Source organism: Pollicipes pollicipes, unplaced genomic scaffold (genome assembly GCF_011947565.3).
Source record: "Pollicipes pollicipes isolate AB1234 unplaced genomic scaffold, Ppol_2.1 Scaffold_4295;HRSCAF=5057_pilon_pilon_pilon, whole genome shotgun sequence".
Lineage (NCBI taxonomy): Eukaryota > Metazoa > Arthropoda > Thecostraca > Pollicipedomorpha > Pollicipedidae > Pollicipes > Pollicipes pollicipes.
This window is the reverse complement of record NW_023596461.1, coordinates 34,750,737-34,772,791: the sequence shown is the minus strand read 5'-3', so window position 1 is coordinate 34,772,791 and position 22,055 is coordinate 34,750,737. Positions and strand designations below refer to the sequence as shown.

Here is a 22,055-nt window from a genome sequence, read left to right as displayed (position 1 = left end):
GACCTGGACACCGCTCAGTCACACGGAGTGTGAAGCCTGGACACCGCTGCGGTCTGGACACCGCTCAGCCACGCAGAGCGTGAAGCCTGAACACCGCTGGGACATGGACACCGCTCATTCACACAGAGTGTCAAGCCTGGACACCGCTGGGGCCTGGACACCGCTCAGTCACACAGAGTGTCAAGCCTGGACACCGCTGGGGTCTGGACACCGCTCAGTCACACGGAGTGTGAGGTCTGGACACCGCTGCGGTCTAGACACCGCGCAGTCACACGGAGCGTAAAGCCTGAACACCGCTGGGACCTGGACACCGCTCACCCACACAGAGTGTAAAGCCTGGACACCGCTGGGGCCTGGACACCGCGCAGTCACACGAAGTGTGAGGCCTGGACACCGCTGCGTTAAAACGGTAGAAGTAAGCCATGCACTAGTGCGTGAAGGCCAGGCAGCCTTTTGGCTGCCAGAGATCAGGGCTATTTCTGCGACGCAGGAAGACGTCTGAGTGATGGGGTCACTGGCTTGCGGTTCGATGGACAGTGTATCAACATCGGCGAAATTGATACAGACAGCCGTCGAATGTCTATAATGGCCTTTGCGGGCACCCCATGATGAGTGCAAGGAGTGAACCAAAATGCTTACCGTATAATGCATATTGCATTGCATTAACTGGTGTCAGCACAGTCACATCGTATCAGAAAACCGACGCTCGTCGAACGCGACGGACGGGTAGCTGATTCGAAATCGACATGAACATTTCTATTGAGTAGGTGCCGGCCGGTGTGGTCGATCGAGATTGTCAGCACCCGTACAAAACTAGACGGTGACCTGTGCGCAGCTGTGGTCGAGCCCTCCCGGCGCGTCGGTCCCGCAGCACTACCGACGCGCTGCACCTGCTCCAGTATCACTCTCCACCCCGACAAACCCTGCCTCGCCCCTGTCGGCGTCGGTAAAATTAGACCGCTCGCAGACGTTTAAAATGCGAGGGCCGTGCTGTGCTGGGTCCAACAGCCGCCCGACGCGTCGACCGTTTCCAATATTATTCCGGGCAGCCAATTCTAAAACACGGCTCGTTTGTGGCATCTTTATTGAGAGGAGCCCGTGGCCGTCGTGACATGCTCGACCTCTGACGTCATGCGGGCGAGGACCGGAATCCGGGCCGCCAGGGAGGCGCCGGAGAGTGATTGCCAGCCCCTCCCCTCACCTCCCACGTGGCCGGTGCTGTGGTGTACAGCCGTCTTCAATTACGCCCCGAGGCCCATTCAGAGCGACGGCGTCTGGCAAGCGGACGGCCGTGTCACGCACCCGAGCGCGGCCCAGATGGCCTAAGGCGCCGGTCGGCGTAGGCAGAGGTCAGGGGTCGGCTGCGGCCAAGGCGAGGGGAAGGGGAGGGGCCCCGTCGAGGGCGGGCCGGGCTGGCGAGCGCCGCGACAGCAACGGCCGCCACAACTCAAAACAACAAGCACGGCGCGGTCGCCGCTGCCACACTATCCATTCGCTGAGTGACGGCGGACAAAACCGAGCTGCAATGTCCAGACATCACCGACGCGTGCTCTTCCACAGACATATATGCGTGGCTAACAGTTGCTGCTCTGTATGACGACATCGAGAGGTATGACGGTGTCAGGGCGCACACACACACACACACACACACACACACACACACACACACACACACACACACACACACACACACACACACACACACACACACACACACACACACACACACGGAACGGCAAACGCGTCGGGCTATCCTGAGGATTTGATGCGCAGGGCGACCACCTACGTCCGTCCGCGTGACGTGCACCAGTTTAGACGTAATATGGTGCCGGCACATGACCACCGATAACACAGAAAGCACATTACACTCAGCCACCGACGCCACGTGCAGAGTGGACCCAACTTGCTGGTCACCGCCAGACACCGCCACGTCGCGCCGTCATGCCTCGTTGGTCTTCTGGTGTGCGCTGACCGCCTCGTCCTGTTCGCGGCAAACGGCGGGCCGCGCCGCTGAGCGACGCTCCCCGCCGCTGAGTCGCGGCGAACGTGCGGGCCGCGCCGCTGAGCGTCGTTCCAAGCGCGCGGGCCGCGCCACTGAGCGTCGCGCCAAGCGTGCGGGCCGCGCCGCTGAGCGTCACTCCCCGCCGCTGAGCGTCGCGCCAACCGCGCGTGCCGCGCAGCTGAGCGCCGCTCCCCGCCGCTGAGCGTCGCGCCAACCGCGCGTGCCGCGCAGCTGAGCGTCGCTCCCCGCCCCTGAGCGTCGCGCTGGGCGTGCGGGCCGCGCCGTTGAGCGCTGCTCCGGGCGCTCACACGCCTGAGCCCGCGGGCACCATGCTGCACGTCATCGACTCGAGCGTGTCGCTGTCGGCCGTGTCGTCCTGGATCCGTCGCAGGCGGTTCCCCTGCGGCACACGGCAGGCAGCGTGTGCATGACATAGCAGCAGACGGCGCGTACACGACACAGCGGTAGTGTGTGCACGACACAGCAGCAGACGCGTACACGACACAGCGGTAGTGTGTGCATGACACAGCAGCAGGCGCGTACACGACACAGCGGTAGTGTGTGCACGACACGACAGCAGACGGCGGATACATGGCACAGCTGTAGACGCCATGTATACAGCACAGCGACAGACAACAAGGGTGACCACAGCGGGTGGGAAGACAGGACGCAACACAACGGCTGGGGAGACGAAGGCTGTAAGGAACCGTGAAACAACAGCGGCCGCTGTGTCCAGCGGCCGGGGAGAGGTTTGGGACAGGACAACTGGTGACAGAGCAAGCGACCGGGTGGGCGCGGCCGCTGAGGCGTCACCGACTGCGACGCGGCGGCGCCAGGTGACGGATGGTGACGGCCTGAGTGAGGAGTGTGTTCTCCTGAGTGAGGAGTGTGTTCTCCCGAGTGAGGAGTGTGTTCTCCCGAGCGAGGAGTGTGTTCTCCCGAGCGAGGAGTGTGTTCTCCCGAGTGAGGAGTGTGTTCTCCTGAGTGAGGAGTGTGTTCTCCCGAGCGAGGAGTGTGTTCTCCCGAGCGAGGAGTGTGTTCTCCAGAACGAGGAGAAAACTGAAGTCCACACGCGGCCTTTCAATGCAGAACAACGGGCGACTGTCGTGTTGTGCTGCGGGGCGGGGCGGCCATGTGTCCACGGTCATGTGTCCTGACACCCCGTGTGCAGGTACTGCACCACAGTGCTAGTATCACACTTGGGACAATAGCCTGGCGAAAGGTTCGTGTAAAAACAAAAACATCCTGGGATAAGAGATTGGGGTGCGAAGCGGACAGCTAGTAACACAACATAGAAACCAAACGGGTTTCCGAATTTCTTTAACGCACGTATACTCTGTGCATATGTATAATCTATGCCGTTAGATGTATGCAGTTTGGAGGATTTTGCTGTGGGTATCTTGATCTCTTTCTTTTCTACATATCAACAGAGTGTGGATAATGCAAAATGGTCGACACTCCTGTACGCGTGTAAAAAAGACATGGGCTTATGAATCGTAAAGACCAAGTGACTAGTGCCTCGGACTTCCACACAGGGGGGGGGGGGGGGGGGGCACGCGTTACGCCATGGCTTCTTAGCGCCAATATAGCCAATGCAGCCGCCTGCTCTCCAAATACAGGGGCGTGACGACATACGTTGCGTACCACTAAAACATAAAACTGAAGTGCTAATCCTACATTTTCAGTTATATCGGGTGTGGTTCTTTTAGTCCCCTTGCTGGCTCACGAGCCCCGTACACATCTGCTTCTTATAAATACTAACAAACCCAGTGTTTTTAACAATATCTACAGCAATAAAAGCTCCACGAAGTCTTTTGAGCGACGCTTGACAAACGACTACTACGGTCTCCTTGAGGCTCCCAACAGAAGCATGAGTTCTTTCCCAAGCGAACATGGCTGGAATGAATGTCTAGGTGGTCTACCAGCAGCGACGCGTCTTTGCAAACGCGAAAACCATGAGAGTTGCTGAATTGGATAGGGCATCTACCCGCGTTCATGACCGACGCAGAGATAGCACCACAACAATTTACAACAATTTTTATTTTCAATAAATGTGCTTCTAAATGTGGCATTGTTTGAAGGCGTGATCGTACCTTGCGCAACATTGATTGAAGAACAATTCACGATCGTTGTAGTTGGAAATCGTGCTTACGAACGCAAGATGTGAACAACTTGACAATTATGCTGTTCTTGGCCTCGATCGCCGCATGGCTAATTGAATAGCAGAATTTAAATGACGTTATTATAGCGTCATGAATGCCTGGGTGGCCTTTAAAATGGTCTGCACGAAAAAGTCTAGCACAGCTACACGCTACAAGCCCGCGAAGATGTGCGAAGAGGCTTTAGGTCTTAAGAAGGACAGGGCTGTGAACTGCACCGAATGATCTTCAAAATGCTGATTTCAGTTAAAAGCCCCATGCAAACTGAAACACCCCCTTTAACCAATTCAAAGTTGCGGTGCCGAAAAAGAGCAAAACCCTTGCAACTGCGCCATAGGAGCCACGTGCCATTTGTGGCGTGCCAACCTGGCGAGGTGCAGTTCAGCTTGTTTGAGTGAAAACAGGGATGGGACCTGAGGGTCCTCCACCGAAATAAAAACGGGGGTCGGGCATGTGATCGGCGCTCAGACGGGTCCCACCAAGGGCACTTAAGCCCACTTATGGCTCGTGCATGTCGCCTGCCCAGACAAGCCGGGCGTCGCGAGGATGCATGAAGAAGTGAGCATGAGGGACAAAGGGCGGATAGGGTAGCAGGGATTCCCGGCATGAAGAGTTAACCAGGCGCCAAGCCATTCGGCTTTCTTAGTAAGACTTGCACCACCACTTCCCAACGTTATGGGAATTAGTGAGACTCGCACCACCACTACCCAACGCAGCGGGAGTTATGCTGGAACCCAGCGATCTGCATAGTGATGCACATAATGGTCATTGCCACAGTAAGGCCCCCCTGGACAATACAGCGCCGGCTCGTGCTGCACGGTCCCAAACATCCCGTCACCGCACTCCACTCGCGTACACCTCTTGAACAGACGCATGTGATTCCGACCTTTCGCGCCCGTATTGCACGCGGTGCCAATAACTCTCAACGGATAGCGATTGGCGTGACAGTCGGCGAGCGGGTGGCCAAGTGGTGGAAACAGAATAGTTGGCGCACCTCTGCCGTATGAATTTGCTTCCCAAGAAGATGCGTAGCATCTTCTCGGGAATAGAAAAAAGTAGCATAGGGTGACGTGCACTTCTTTCCATTCCTTCAAAACAGCCTTTTCTAATGGGCACACCCTGCTTGGCGACGACGGAGGTAAAGCAAACATTTCCGGTTGCAGACAGAGACTTAGCATGCACGACCATGACTTGACGCTTGCAGTCCGTGCCGCCCCCGGCGTTCTGCTCTCTCCGCTCCCTCCGCTCTTCCTGCGCTCCGCTCTCGGGGCTACTCTCTTACCTCTGAACACGGGACGGTCAGTGAAGCTCGCGCGCTGCCCGAGAGAGGCAGTCTGACCCGAAACAGCGACCCCGTAGTGGTGTGAACTCTCGACCTCAAGACGAACGGCAGGAGGGGGTGAGCGCATGCGTGAAGTCGGTGCTGCTGTGCTCTTTACGGTCGTTGGACGCACAGAGGAGCCCGTGAGGAGGCTGGCAAAGGACGCCACGTGTCTGGCAGACATATGCGGCAAGCGGATACCCAGAACCGCATACTGGCTTGAAACAGCGCGTTCTCTCAGTGGGACGCAGCGGGATAAGTTCTGAACTGGAACAGTGATGCTGCCAGCACCCTTGCTCCCCGGGCGAAACGCCTCCAGAGCTGAGGCCCCGTGCTGTCTAGGCTCCCCTGCTGGCGAGGTCTCCATGAGGCAACACATCACCTCCGGCTACGACCTGCCCGTGCAGGGGCTGGAAGACGGCAACTTTGAGGTGATCCACTGCACGGCCATCGCGTGTCTGTTGACCAGCCTGCTGAGTGCCGCCGTCACCGTGCTGCTCACTGTTGGCGCCAACCAGTGGAAGCCGTCGACGTTCTACAGCTGGACGACCGGTGACCGCGTGCTCGTCTACATGGCCGTCTTCGACGGGCTCTTCAACCTGATGCACATGTTGGACCACGGCATGTACCTGGCGCAGCGGGGCCACGTGCGACCGCGCCAGCTGTGCGCCTTCTTCGGCTTCATGCTGTCCGTGCTTGGGATCACACAGCACCTGTTTTTCTGCTTTCTGGCCCTGCAGGCGTGTTTGATGGTATTTACTCTGCAACCCCCGGACTTCGGCAGACACGACTGGCGTCCCCTCACCGTCAGTCTGGGCCCGGGCGTGCTCTTCAGCAGCCTCAACTGGGCACTGAACATATTCGGTCCTACCGGCGCCTTCTGCTACCTGGACCCGGTCAAGGCGCCGCTCTTCCTCATGACCTTCACCACGCTGTTCCTCATCGGCGTGGGCGTCTTCAACTTTGTGATGTACTCGGTGACGGTGGTGAAGCTGCACATCGCGGACCGTGACAACCGCAAGCAGCTGGGCAGTCGTACGCAGCTCGGCCGCTCGGTGAACAAGACCGCCTGGACGTGTACCTACTTCATCGTCTCCTTCTTCGTCCAGTGGCTGCCCATGATCATCTACGGCGCATGTGCTATGCGCGGTGTCTCGCCTCCCTTCAACCTCTTCATGGCCGTCACCACGCTCACCAACCTGGGTGGCCTTTTCAACCTCCTGCTGCTCGCCTACGTTCGTTTGCGGAGGTGTTTGTCTTGCAAGGGGCAAAACTTCGCGTCTGACGCTAGTAGTTAAAGTGCAGTCAGTACTCGTGGTTCCGCTGCACCACCCTCCATAACTCGTGCCTGATAATAAGTGTGTATTTAGAGAAATTGCAGAGCACCGGTCGCACTAGGGTGGTGCTAGTACACTTCAATGCCCATTTGATCCGAGAATGTTTGGCAGTAACAGAGCTACCTCAAGCCTATTCTATTATGTCGTTTCCGTGAAGAGGAAAAACTTATTTTCAAAAAGCAGTGCATCAGTCAAGAAACATATGACAGTTGATACAGCTTTTGCTTCCCCGTTTATGCGCTTCGTGGTCATCTGTAGCGCCATGAACCATAACACTGCTATGGAACAGATGCAAATAACGCTCACCTTCCATACGGCACATAGTAGGGACGACACCTCGCACAGTTACTGCTGCACACAGGAAAAAAAAGTCAGCAAAGACGACACCAACTGCATTCGGATAGTGCCTCGCAGCTTTTCCGTGTGCTGAACCCAGACGTTACCAACGGGGGAGGGCACTCCCCCGGTGGGAAAATGCAATGGTCTCGCGGTAGCGGGGTTGCGATGTTGCCACACAATGTGTGAGCCAGGAAAGATCAGCAGCGCCCACAGGTATACCCTGGCTGGGAGGCGACGCTGCCAGAAGAACTGCCATGCACCGCATGCACCGAGTCGAAGATGCTTGATGTAGTAGCCAAAAACAGAGGCGGTATTGACTCGGCCATGAATAGGTCAGATAGGAGCAGGATACAGAGGGTTCAGTTTTGTGATATGCTTTGAGTTGTTGGGCTGCGGCTGCTGTCAGGTGAGCATGCGTGCGGCGAGGTCAGCGGCGCCCTGTTGAGCTGGAACTGTAGTTCTAAAAGCTCTAAAACAAGTCATAGTAATGTGATGTCTGTTTGAATATCATCCAGTGGAACCAATACATTCATAGGCTGCATTTCCGGGTAGAAGCTTAGTTTTGATCAGAACACGATAACTTATTGCGAAAAACTGTTCGAACACGCTCGCTCTGTTTGAATATATAACGCAATCCCCCGAATCGTCCACGTAACCGGTCGTAGGTACTGTTGCGTGGCGCAATGAGGTGATCCACTCCTTTCGCTGAATCGATACACCGCTGTCTCTCAGCAAGGAAATGAATAAACAGGCAGCCAGTTGAGGAGTGATGTGTGGATGAACTTTTCCCGCTTGACATACCCTTCAGATTGAACGGCACTTGACCTGATCCGCCGTGTGCAACTGTTAAAACACTACCTTTTCTAAGAAATGGGGAGCATGTTAAACGACATCACGAGCCTTAAATTCTATGAAAGGTCCATGAACAATATTTGAAGGTGATTTCAAAATAGCTTCGCTCCGTGCGCTTCCCGCTAATTTAATTGTTCGTCTTACACGTTGAAGTGTATGCGCAGTAATTATGCAGCTCTTCTGCTCAGTTCGATCAGGCAAGTGCAAGCTATCAGAAACACATCGTTGGTCGGACTCGGTAGTTTCTCCACCACCCATCCGTATGTCTTATGTAGCGTGCCCTGTACTCTGTGTACCTAATGTGCAAAGGGTACGCATGCTCCTGTACCCTACGTACCCCTGCACCCTCCTGTGCCTAGATACCCGTGCAGCAGTTTGCGGTGGTTTTGCCACTTTTTTGTGGGGAAGTCGTCAGTTATATTACATTGTTTCGTTATGTCAAGAAAGAGGGACTTTAAGTGATGGTGTTCCACTCGGATAAAAATGTCTTCTGAAAAACAACCTCGGCGCTCTGACGCAACCCAGGTCATCTGTATTTGTTAAAATGCCGCACGCATGACATGTCGTCAATAACATAAGTTTCTCGGGGCATTTGGCAATGAAAAATGTCGCATGGCTTTGATCGTGCGCATATTTAATTTCCTAAACCAGTGTTCTTAAGAATGACACGGTGGTATGCAAATCATAAAAGACGATGTGTCTTCGAACGCTCTTCAGGCGTGCAAACATGCATGCTGCTCCCAGTGCGCACGTGGACAGGTTACGCAGCATCAGTTAGCGTCCCGCCATCTCATACACCCTCATGTTCAACAATGAAACTCAGAAATGCTAACGTGTTCACTCATCTGATACTATCCTTCATGCTTACGAGGCAGCGCTTGTGTCATTTTCTTCATCATCATATGCCATTACGCCACCGCATTTTTTTGTCATCTGGCGACGTCCAATGATAGCAGTGTGTACCAGGTCCGTAAGGAATTCTACATTTTCAGCGCACATAAAATTATATAGAGCCCGTTGCCCATTAGAGCTCAAAAAGGGTTGGTAACCTAACGTGGACTTGGGTGGATCCTGGACAAATCCTGAACTACTACTTGACACTAAATCAGATTCGAAACGTTACCAAAGCTCAAGTTTACATGAAAAGTAAGGTTCTCTGATAAAGCAAGTAATATTTTATATCCTTTTCTTTACTCGCATTGCCGCTGACGTGACCTGGACGACTATTCGTTGTCTTCAGCAGGTCAAACAAGGCCACTTCAGCTTTATTAGACAATAACTAACTTTTAGCTCTCGTTTGGTGGCTCCAGGGAAGTTTGTGAAAAAATAGCGAGCGTATTGTGCTCAAACTTTCTGCTCTCTTCACCAGGCGTGGGGATGAAAACAGCTCCGGCCGCGCGACACGTCACAAAGGGCGTACCTCGGTCTTAGCGGATGCCGCATCTCGGCAAGCCAAGCCCCAGTAAAAGTAGTGTCCAAGGCAGCAAGACCCGGGACTCGTCCGCATGGCTTGCACCGATGACTGTAAAAAAATCAGTTGCAAGCTTAGCAAAAGGATGCATGTTGGCAGGAATCTGGAGCTACACTGCGGTGTGGTGGTAGCAACGCGTTGACCGTTGCCACGCTTTAAACCCGCTTTTTGAAGTGGAATTCAGTACAGCTAAGTGTGGGTCAGTTTGGTATTTGCATTCGCTGCAACTCTGCTCGCACAGTAACAGTCACAGGTGCACTTATATAGACATGTAGATACTTCCAGATGGCTACACAATGACATGGACGCGAGAGTATAGTGACACCCGGACATGGGGCATACGTGACATTCGCACTAACGGAAGGAGATCTTGTCAACTAAATCGTGTGCCGCCGGTCCATACCAAGCATGAATGGAAGATCTAGCATAGGACAAATGGACACCGCCCCCCGGAAGACGGTACAAATGTATAACCCTGTTTACACTCGGTTTGTGTGAATGAAAGGGGAAATGTGAAATGGCATGTTTCTCATGCCACCGTCAAATGTCACGTCAAAAATCTCGCTTAAACAATAACTACGTGCCTACAATAGCGAGGTTCAAGTCACCTGAAATATCACCATGGCGGGATTACCGATATACTTCGAGGGATTCCAATGTAAATTTTCTATGCGTTCCACATCCAGTGGCCCGGGCAGCATACCGAACATAAAAATGAATTTGGCTGCCCTGGTACTCTTCCATTCAAAATTCATGTGCAAACGGTAGAAGCAAACCATTTATTCCATTGAGAAGTTGAGATTCGGGGTTGTACCTTACCTGGCACTACTCCGACAACGAGTAGCTTTGAAGACAAAGCGCTGGGTTTGCTTGGTTTCCCTACGGAATGACAATGATGCGGGAGCTCCGGGAACAGAAGCGAAAACATTCTTGCGCTTCCGGAAGAACACGGCTTGTTTTTCGGCGAAGCGAAAAACCAACTAAGTGGCGATGGCCGCAAAAGCAGCTCCAGCGTCGACTTATGCGGACCAGGCGGAGTCCAACGATAATATTCATCGGGCTATCCTGGTATTGATCAGTATTTTGTTGGGACGCTTGGGGATGGGAGCTACCTGGTGCTCCTCACCCCTGTTCAGCACATCCGCCTGCTTCTGTTGCTTTCCCTTTTTATCTCTACCCAAGTAACTCCAGCAGGTGTTCCCAGAAATGATACACCTCCTGACTTGTGACAGAGCGTTCCTGACTTAAGCGTTATTTATAGCAGAAAATTGCACAGTTTGAATGATTTCGTGACAATCAGTCCTCCATCAATTCGCACTTGAATGTATGACTTAAGGGCTAGGCCAATATAACATATCGCCCTTACGCCCTCGTGTTGATGGAACGATGTACAAATATGCATACCAAACATGCATACCAAATATGCGTGCTTGTGTACGTATGGCGCAACGGCACACTTACAAAGGTACGTAGGGCGCAACGGCACGCTTACATGTAGTACTTGTAAGTAGGGCGCAACGGCACGCTTACAAAGGTAAGTAGGGCGCAACGGCACAAAAAGGTGCTATCAAAGAAGTTTTAAGCTGAGACGAGAGTTGTCAGTAAAAGATAATGTCAGTCATCAGATCTAAGCCTCCTTTTTCTGTTTTCTGTTCGAAGGAATGCGTCAGACGATCCTTAATAGTCCGACTCCACCAATAACGCGACACAAATATTCCGAACTTGCACAAAGGCCACTGCTAACAGCGTCCTTCGGTATGACAAATACTGCGGAGTAGTGCTGTTACCGCATGGAGTCGTACAGACTTCGGGTCTTACAAAGAGTTTAGTACGAATGCTAATTGCAGCGTGAGAGCAAATGGTTGGCGACAGTAAAGTTGCTATCTACGAGAAGGAGCTACTGTGACCTGGGTACGACAGAGTATTGCAAACAGCATGTTTTTGAGCAAGATTCCCGTCATATGATAGCCCTGCCCACTACTCGGACCTAAGGTGGGGATAGCGTTCTCTCATGCCACGCGATGGAATAGTCTGAGCGTACATTTGAAGACTGACGCAGCAAAGAAGCGCCGGCCGTTATTTTCTATCGCTTCCGGGAATGAGACTTCACCGACCCATACATCAGCGGCACGCCATTCAAAAGCGAGTGAACAGCATCATACATAAGCAATCATTTGCGTCACGTTCTCTCTCGCTGCTAATCCAATACTAGCGTGTACGTCTAAGCGCTTTACCGGCCTAGCATGCCCCGACCCCCGATCTAGTATCATTAGCATCAGCCCAGCCAACCATCGTTGACACGCTACCAAACCAGGAGTCTCCGGCCCAGAGGCCACACCTCACATGTCAGTTCTATGTCCACGACCGATGGGTTACACGTCACGACGGGCTGGGAGGGTGGGGCTGGAGGGGGGGGGGGGGCCTGGCACGGCAAGGAGAGCACACCACTTATTGGGATTCCGTTCCGCCACCGACCACGCGGTGTCGTCCTACCACGCGAGCTGCTCCGAGTCTGGGCGGCCTGGAGTCCTCGGAGTCCGACTGGCCTCGGACTCCTCCGAGTCCTCGGAGTCCGGCCGTCCGCGTCACGCGTGGGGTGATTGATCACTGACCGGCGTACCGAGCGGCACCAATCGACGCCCGGCCCTTCAGCTCCGGTGCCCCGGGGGCAGATTACCGGTCGCGGACCCAGGGCGGAGGCAGACAGCTGACCCAGCGGCGTCGCGACGCCAGACAGCGGGCGCGCCGCCAGGAGAGCGCTCAGACGTTGTCCGAGACCTGGGACGCCCCCGCGAGGCTCCCCTGGGGAGAGGTGAGCCTTGTCACGGCCTTTAAGGTCACTGCAGGTGGAGTAGCGCGGCGCAGCTCGGTGAGAGAGAGAGCGAGAATTCCACGTGTTTTGGAAATATGAGGAATGCACTGAACGAGCCGCGCCGAACCATTGGATGAGAGCATGACTTTGAATTTGAAACCGCGTGATGCTAACAAGAAATTTCAAATCTTCAGCAATATTCTTGTGGCGATTGCTCTCGTTTATACAACAGGAAACAGGAAACAGTTCGCACAGGTGCGCATACAATTCAGGACTACCAACTCGCCACCTTACACATTCACAACATAGGCGATTAATGGCAACTGGCGTTACAGGCGTGAGAACGCAAAAGCAGCAGCAGAATGTCTGTCCGACGTGTTGTGAGGTATTCAGAAGATAAAAGGGTTGCAGTAGAAATATAATATTTAAATGAAATGCGTAGAAACTCCTCGCATTTTCAGACTTATGACGCACCTTCCTTTCCGCGAGTCTTTCACTCTTTGCGCTATAATAAGTGGGAAAATATTGGTTCTAACATGGTAAAGGTGTTAGTTCTGCGGGAAGTGTGACTTTCAGCGGAACTCTAAAATATCATACTTTTGGTCACCTTAAATTTTGGTGAGTTTAGGTGAATGTGGAAGTGACGATGTTTGCATTGTTGTGTTCTTTGATATTAGAGAAATATTATCTAGCACAACAAGTATCACCTCGCTTTTTAAACAAAACAGCTTTTTGCAAACGACAATTGTCGCCCGGTTTCAAACGAAAAAATGTTTAGAAAAACAGTCATCGCCTCGTTTCAAACGAGACAATTTTGGACCTCCTTTTCTGTCGGCTCCTTAATATCGGTTGCAGGAAACATTATTATATAGCAGTTATCTAAAGCATCACTGATGGCAATCGTAATCATCATTGATCTTTTAACACGACAGACAGCTCCAACGCATGCTTATGTGTAAGGAAATGTTTGGACACATTCAGTCACTCAAATATTTGCAGCATGACCGCACGGCGTTTGTTACAGCTGATTCGCACTTCGTTATTAACCAAGACCAGATCTCGTTGATCACATAGCGCTCCTCCGGACGCCGGAATGAGCACCATCATCTTACATTGTATGCTTGAATTTCTAGTGAAGCTTGTATGGCTTGCAACGGAATTATGTAGATAACCAACTCATTTACATCGTATGCGGTGTGACGCAAAGTTTCCGCCGCCAAATATGCGGCGGAACTTTAAAATGCTCGGTCCTGACCCGTCATTACCACTGCTTTTCCAAAATAATCTCAAAGCTTTGGTGCAAAACTGTGCAATACTGCAAAGTGGCAGTATGCTGGCAATGAGTCAGCAATGCCCACCTGCCTTGTCACGAATGCAGCCCGACACACTAGTTATATTCTAATAGTGCGTATCAGATGAGGAAGCCTTGGATTTGACCGAGATCACCCGTTGGAATTATTGCGAAAATAACGGCGGCACCGGTCTACCATGCCAATGCACCGTCTAAGCTACCGATCGACCTCTTCCACATGTGGCCGTAAAGGAGCGCTTCGCCCGTGCACTCACCAAGAGACGACGTGGTGCCAAGAAAAGCTGTGCTGGAAGTGTGTAGTGGCTCTGTTGCAGAGTACTGCTATAATAAATATACGACCGTGTAGTATAAACACACGAAACCGGCGCTACCGCACCCAACAGCGGGTGCGTTAAGCGCGCGGGAAAAATCGTTGCCAGATAGGAGATCGACACGGCATAACAACCACGAAATATTGTTCAGCAGACCACAGCCAACGCTATAAATTAGGTGGAAGCGTGAGTGGCATCTGCTTCAAATCTACGTGAAGTGGTGAAGAAAATGCAGCGTGCCGAGAAAGCGTTTCCAGTAAACTGCTAACATCTGAGGTAAACAAAGTGAAGTGAGATAAATGCCCCTCCACATCCATTGTTCCATATCCACGTCGTCGCCATATTTAAGACAACATCGATGCTTAAAGCTCACCGCGGGATGCACGATAATCGCAGAATGGTTGGTCTCATAAGTAGGAAATGTCAAATATACTAGTGGTTCACAGTTCATGAATGATGGAGTTTTTGACCCTCGTCTTGATAGCGGGCTCCATGCGCTCATTCATTTACAGGGAATGAAACATTCATATTTCAATGGAACATTGATAAAGGAAATCAAACATTCCCTTTAAAGGAAATGTTTCGCATTTGAGGAAATTGAAGCCAGCATCATATACGATAAACAAGGTCATTTATCACTATTGGTATACTTGTAAATCAAAAAGACTGCTCGAGACGGCGGGATTTCTCTGTTCAGTAAACATGCTCTTCGAAACGTCATTGTTTGATTGCGTCATCATACCTCACGCAACATGGATGGAGGGCCAAATGACGGCCGTTATGTCTGAAAATGGCGCTCAAGAACCCCAGATATCAACGGCTCGACAATCAAACTTTTTTTGGCCTTGATCACCAGATGGCCCTTGGAATGGCAAGACGTGAATGATGTTATTATAGCGTTATGAATGTCGAGGTGACTTTAAAATGCTCTCCCTGGTATAACTTTTCCCATCTTCGTGGTTGTGTAGCTCAGAAACTAAAGGGGCTGAGACCTTAAGGAGGGCAGGGATGTAAACAGCACCGAAAGGTCTTCAAGATGACTGTTTCTTTTCAAAACCACCTACAAATGTCGAACACTTCCTTTACAGAGCCATACATCATGCAGATAGGGTCAAAACACATGATATCATACATAATTAAACTTATAAATGAACGACAAACACAATACGCCCCTATAAGTTTTGTGTCGCAACAAGGTATTGTGGACATGAGGTCGTAAAGTAAAAAAGTGCGGTTGTCGGGAAAATTTGAGCTTCCACCTGATATAATGGGTCAATTTTTGACCTAGCCACATGAAAAGTACTGCCAATCATGAGATCTCGAAACCAAGCCACATATGCTTCCCCTAAGTTCTATCTGTCTTAATTTGGAATCGCTGGGAAACGCATGCCCCCCCCCCCCCCTATTAATCCGCGTCGTGAAAAACGGCGAATTAGGGCGACGGTTAAAGTTTTCTAGCCCCTTGCCACCATGCGCATGCCGTGCACGCACTTTTTAGGGGAAATCTGATTCCATGTGCATGTGAACCACCCCAACAAGACCGAAGAAGCATATCGGTCAATGCTGATAAGACTACTTGTAACTCCCGAGGAATGGCAACACGGGCTGGAAGTGATTGCTGAATATTGTCATGTGCTTGTGTGTTGGCCCATTCTCGCAATGTTCTTACATATTCGACCGTGAGTTTAAGACGTTGAATTGAACTCAAATCCTCTGCTATAGCGCATTTTTAAGTTATCCGATTATAGGTCTTGTTTCCGTAATAACTAGGGGCGAAGTACGACTTCTTGTATTATCTAGCACAGCACGTAATTCGTGTTAAAATCTTGCATAGTTTACATAACATTAGCTGAGAGCCAATTGACAACCGTCATATTTGGAAGTCGCGCTTGCCAATGCCAGATGTGAAGGACTCGACAGGTACATTTTTAACCTTGATTATCACATGGCCAGTGGAATGGCAACATTTCAATGACACGGCGTCATGGATGCTTGGGTGACGTTGGAATAGTCAGCACGAAAAAGCGTGCACATCCTCGAGGGCGTACAGCTCAAAAACCACAGGGCTTTAGGTTTTAGGAAGGGTAGGACTGTGAGCTGCACTGAATGAGGAAGGAAGCTGTTTCAGCTCAAACCGCACACGAATGTTGAACATTTACTCTAAGCCCCTTGAGAGAGTCTTATTTGTGTCATTAACATCGATATTTAACCACAAGGGGTCTTTCCACGGGCCGGTAGTTACCCTGACTGAAACGAGGTTGTCTGCAAGGCGGGATTCGGGTGGTTGGGTCACTGCACTGGTCCGTGTCATGCCGGCCACTGCCTGTGGCTACAGTAGCAAGGACCACCACTTTGTTTCAAGTGGAGTCTGCCGTTACCCGGCTCGGGCGAGGTCAGGGGCCACGTGATAACACTCTCGAGACCGGCCGGTGCGTCGGCATAGCTAGGTAATCCCGGTGTGATGCTGCCCCCAGGGAGACTGGCCACTATGTTGGCTCTGGTACGAACGGCAGCCCAAACGGTGATGACGTGGGTCCGCCGCGCCGTTTTGCTCCGTTGGGCCTGCCCGTCATGTGGCGACGCCCTCGAGGACCGATTCTGGCTGGTTGTGGTAGGCTCGGCGGGCTCCGGTGAGACCGAACGCCCAGCATCACACGTGGATTAGATCTGACTGAGCGCAGTATGCTCCTACCTCATGATGGTCCTGCTCTGGTGCTCACAGTCACCACGGTGTTCCACAAGCTCAGGTAGCGGGCGCCAAAAAAGAAGAAGAAGAAACGAGTGGACAGCACCCCAAGTCTCACTAGCCTGCCCAGTCAGTAGGTAGATGGGAGACCCAAGACGAAGTACATCTTCTTATAAGGCTTAAGTAGATATACGCCCTAAAATAGAGATTGAGCTTCAGGTCGAGTTCGGAAACCAGAAAATGAGGTAGATGAGTGTGAACAAACTTATGGGGAGCCCAAGGTCGTGATAAAGGGGCACCCAAAACCGGAAGCACGAATAACCACGGAAGAGTGCCCCTTGTCAACTTAGAGAGGCACCACAAACCTATACAAAAGGCGCCCCTAAACCTCGTTGAGTTACGTCCTCAACCTACGTAAAGAGACGCCTCCAAGACCAGGACTTCCCGCAATCTCCCGATGTCCGTTCCGATGGCTCAGTTGGTCAGTTGGCGCCCGCGCTCCGATGCACCCATCGGTGGCGGGGTGGTCTCGAGTAGCCTGAGGCGCCCAATATTAGTCCCTGACAGGTATGACTTGCGGCCGTTGGCAGTGGTCATGCTAAGGATCGGGTGACGTCAGAAGGCAGGACAGATCGTGCCGAACACTGCGGCGCGTTAAACTCCCACCATCGAATTTTGCCGTTGACCTGGCATTGCGCAATCGGAAGGTAGGGGTCAGGGCTCACTCAACAAGCGCTGGTTAGCCTGAGCTCTGGTCCAAGAAGTCCACACATTCAAAAGATCCGGGTGAGAACTTAAAAAACTGAAGTCGGAGAGAGTTTTTGGCATGAGAAGGGTCGGAATTGGACCACTTCGTCAGCTCGGGATCGGGCCTGGCGCCATCAAGTGATGGACAGCATCCTCAGTCACTGCAGCATTTAACCGCTTCCAGCTCACGAACAAGTAATTATACGTCAATTGGCCACTTAACAATTTCGGTTGGAAGCGTAAACAGCGTACCTCGCGTTTCTGGAAGAAGGAGAATGGGATAAAATTTAGCACCACCAGCCAAATCGCTCAGACTGACATAAAAATAAGCTGCAAAGCACTCAAATTGCAAGAGGTCTTGAACCACAAGGTAAACACGCTGTTAGCTCGCAAATAACGTGCTAACGACCCGCCAACGTGCCAACTAAGTCGTTAGTACGACCCGCGTAGCATCCCAGCTGTAACGTGCTATGTCTGGATCCACTTCTGGCCAACTGCGCTCCAGTCTATAAAACAGACAGCACAACCGGACGGTGGGAGGCATGGCGGTCGTCATGGGACTCCGCCATGAATCGACATGCATCCTTTCCGACAGTGGAGCGTAGGCAATCCCCTACCCATGGCTACGAGACCACGTTGTCAAATCTGCTGACGGAGCATGATACCAGACACGCACTGAAAATGGACGGACCCATGTGGAGGAGCTAGACGTGTCTACTATGTATCATTTGGGTCGGAATGCTGCAAGCATGTTCTTGAACACAGCACGTTCCGGATATTTTCGTACATCTTTTAGGAACTTGAGATCTAAACATAAAGTGGTATTCGAAGATTCGTTAACTCCCTGAAGAATTTCGAACTAAAACGTCCAATCCACGTAAACAAAACCCTCTGGGCCGACAGACCAAGTCCGTTTCTCTTCTCAACTGGCTCCGAAGTGGCGGACGAGCTGTCTGCATCTGACACCAAAGAGGCCCTCAGCCCATACCCGTCGCCATCGTGCGGCGTTCCGCCCGCTGTGCCTTAAGCTAGGCTACGCTACGCCACGCCACGCCACGCCACGCCGCGCCACGCCACGCCACGCGAAGCCACGCTCCGTCAGTCGCGACCCTGGCACTACCCGCGGCGCTGCAGCGGATGGGCCCATCACGAGCCTGCGGTGCAGACAGCAGCGCCACCGTCAAACGTTGGACGTTTAAAATAACTTTTCCGGTGGCGGTGCTTCACCTGCTACGACTCATTAACAGCTCGAACGTCAACAACGATGTACCACACCGGTGAGAGACTGCCACCGTAAAACCCCTCCGCAAGAAAGACGATCTTAACGACCCAAGAAACGACCGATTTCAGTGTTGTACCCTGTGGCACAGCTTTGCGGGTCCATTATTTGTTTCCAGCTGATGAGCTAGTTGGCCACATGCAATACCCCGTGTCGGCGGCGGTATGGATTTTGCCCCGGCCTCTCCACGGAGGCAGCCTCGATGCTGTCATATATTCCGCCAATACAGGGACTGTTCCACGTTGGAAGGTATTGGGAAAAGCATCAGATATGATGGAAAAGCTCACTTATAATTGGTAGCATGCTTTTTTAGGTCCAAAGACTGCTGTAACTAACAACATTTCACTACTTAGTAAATATGCTCCTCAATATGTCATCGATTAATTGCATCATGGAATGGATTTATGGGGTCAGAGTCGCTGCCAGACAGGCCGTACCAGAGTTGCCACTGTACCGGGCGGTGTGAGTCACTTGTGGTACTTCTATGCGCCGCCGGGTAAGTTCGTGGTCCATGCGTGCAAATTTATGCTACGAGCGTTATTTGCGTGTGTTGTATCCTATTCTCGTGATTCCTGTTGTATATTTTCCGTGATGACATGTTCTTAATCGCATTTGCACTTTAAGTTACGACGCTATTTTAAGTTATTTGATACTCAGCCTCGTGTCCTCCACAATTAGTAGTTTCCCAAATGCCTGTATAATTTATCACAAAGCACGGTTCGTGACAAAGACATGCAACCGCCAGCTTATTCCTGACTGCCAGCCAAACATCTTCTATCGTGAGGGCACTTGATGCTGAATCACTGCCAGCACGAAAATTTCGGTGACCATACTTTTCTTGATCGCGAGCCCCATACAATCAATAAGGGGGGGGGGGGGCGTATTCACCTGATGCATCTGTGACGTTATGCTTGCCTAGGAGACTTTCCCAGGCGGCACGAAATAAGTTACATACTGCGCGTATCAAGCTCAACAACAAAGCGACTTGGATTCTTGAAAAAGATATGGCTGTGAACTGCCGCGAATGATCTTAAAAATGGCTCTCAGTTCAAAACCTCATACAAATGTAGATTAGTTCCTTTAACGTGCGTCGGGTGAGGGTCAATTTGACATTCCAAAACCGAGTTAAAACAACCTGATTTTTTTTTACTCGGGAGCTTGCTGTATGGATAGTCTCCGATGTTCATTTCGAATGTATTTATAGCAGGAACCGCAACAGACTATTCAATGAGCTTCTTAAAGGTAAGGGTGGATCACTAACCTAAACTGACTCAGATCCACATTTTACTTTTAGGAGCATATCGTGTAGCGTAATCCTTATTCAAATGCAAAAATCAGAGCAATGTGGCAGGATTTTGTTCACTATGACCTTCCGAAGGTCTGATGACATCACTGAGCTGAAAGACACCGTATTTTGTGTTGCTTAGAACATGCACGTAGGTTCACGGCGGTTGCAAAAGGAGATCTTGGGGCACTTTAAGCACCAATCTGTAGTTTGAACTTGTTTGGCCTTATTTAACCTGCTGATCATGATCTTTGCCAACACACTGTGAACTTGGTGTCTCTAGCTCTCTTAGTTTGTGTGACCCTGAGGGGGGGGGGGGGTAAAAGCGCCCCCCCCCCCACGCCGACAAAGAGAATTCAACCGGCCACCTGGACACGTCTTCATGTGGATATAGGTGAGGTGACCTCACTGATCATTGTTGACACCTCTCAGGCATTGGACAGTGTCAAACATGGCTGCCTACTGGAGAAACTGGAATGTTGTGGAATTGACACCTGCTGGTTCAAAGCAGGGCTCCACGGCCGGACTCAGTCGATCCATGAATCCCTTGACCAAATGTCCTGAATGTGACACATGGCGTACTCCAAGGCTCGCCACTGAGCTTAGTTTCATTTTTAATGCTTGCAAATGGCCTGTCTCCTGTCATTTGCCTCAGCACATTCAACACGGGAAAATCTTCATATACGCTGTGGCACCCGGCTTCTTGACGCCGACATGCACTGAACATTTCGACTTAAAAAATTGTGTCAAGAAAAATGGGATAACAACAATCCAATTTTTTATTCAGAAGCATCTCATGAAGCCCATACCAAGTTCCAAGGTTCAGGGTGTCACCCATCACGCTGGTTTGAGACCCATACCGTCGATCAATGAAAACGAAGCGATTGAGACTGAGCCAATTAATTCCCCGCGAATGCGCCGGCACGCGGGATGGCTGCTCAGCTATGCGAGAGCAGAGTCCAAAAAGCACCACCAAAAAAACAACAACAAAAAAAAAACAGCGAATTTCGGCGCTCGTGTGATTCTCAGAATGAAACCAGCACGATTGCCTGTTGCTACGCTGCTCGAGTTGAGGTGGGTCGGTGTTAGCTAAAAGATCGCTGAGCACCAGGTCCCGATGTTGCGGAGCACTCTCTGGTCCGCCCACCCGCCTGAGGCGCGGCCGTGAGCGAACAGTCATTCTCACCCCGATGTCAGACCCCACCGCTCGGGCTGCAGCTGACCACCTGCTGCAAATTCCCCGCGTCCACAGCGGACTGACGTGGGTCGGCTTTGTTCCGCACCATGAACTGTTTGAATATGTTGGCATCGGAAGGGTAAGACTGCTCATGCTCGGTTTCGAGATACTCGTAACATGCTCTGCTTTGTGCTCATATCCAGTTTTATCCCGCGTTTTTTTGTTTAGGCTTTCTGATTTGGAGCATTAAGTGTGAATACCAAAAGCTTTATGCTGCTGAGAATCTCAAATAGCATACGTCTTCGAATCGTTTACGTCACAAGCTTTGACTTTTTCTTTCAAACGCCGGCTGGAGCAGCGGATCGGTTCAAAGTCCTTGCGCGACCGGAGCGCACACAACAGTAATCGTTCACGTAGTTATCAATTTGACGAGGGCTCTAGCTTCATCGTATTAATCAGCATCACCCTGATTACATTTCCCCCGCTTAAAGCGAAATAATCCGCCCAAAACATAATTTAATGACAACATTTACGCCCGACTGCATCACAGCGATGTCGCACACGGCACCTCAACAACCGTCGCCACAGAAAACAGCTTCGCAAGTCACGCGGTTGACTACGACCAGCAAATGTCTGTGTCCACTCCAGTTGAAGGGAAACTTGTTGGCCGAGCGATGACTAGAGCTTTCAACAGCTCAGAACCCTGCAACTCCTCCAGGCCAACTCTCGGCCTCGGCGCCAGCTGTCCTCCGGCTGTACATCACTCGCACCGCCGCCAAAATGCCAGAAATGTCAGGACATGCTTTATCATGCCAACCCGATTAAATTAAATAATTAAATCAAAACGCCTGGTAACGTTTGGCGATGTGTTTAAGGCCTGAGTAGAAACATTAAATTAAATAAAAACGCGTGATGACAGAAGAGTACATCGGCTCCGACCTCTCATGGCTTGCGGCCGGCCTACT

At 51.5% G+C, this 22,055-nt stretch overlaps 1 protein-coding gene across 4 annotated transcripts in view; it reads right to left on the bottom strand.

Moving 5' to 3' along the window:
- Nucleotides 1-2,257: 2,257 nt before the first annotated feature.
- LOC119096309 (uncharacterized) overlaps nt 2,258-22,055 on the bottom strand; it is a 35,180-nt gene continuing 15,382 nt past the window's right edge. For 2 of the 4 annotated variants that reach the window (XM_037219145.1, XM_037219146.1), the window contains exon 2: nt 2,258-2,402. In XM_037219145.1, coding sequence (XP_037075040.1) covers nt 2,307-2,402 — 96 coding nt within the window. In that variant the 3' untranslated portion in view covers nt 2,258-2,306. Of the gene's footprint in view, nt 2,403-11,974; nt 12,284-22,055 lie in introns of those variants that run through there. The other 2 variants (XR_005094048.1, XM_037219148.1) reach the window with 2 other exon arrangements.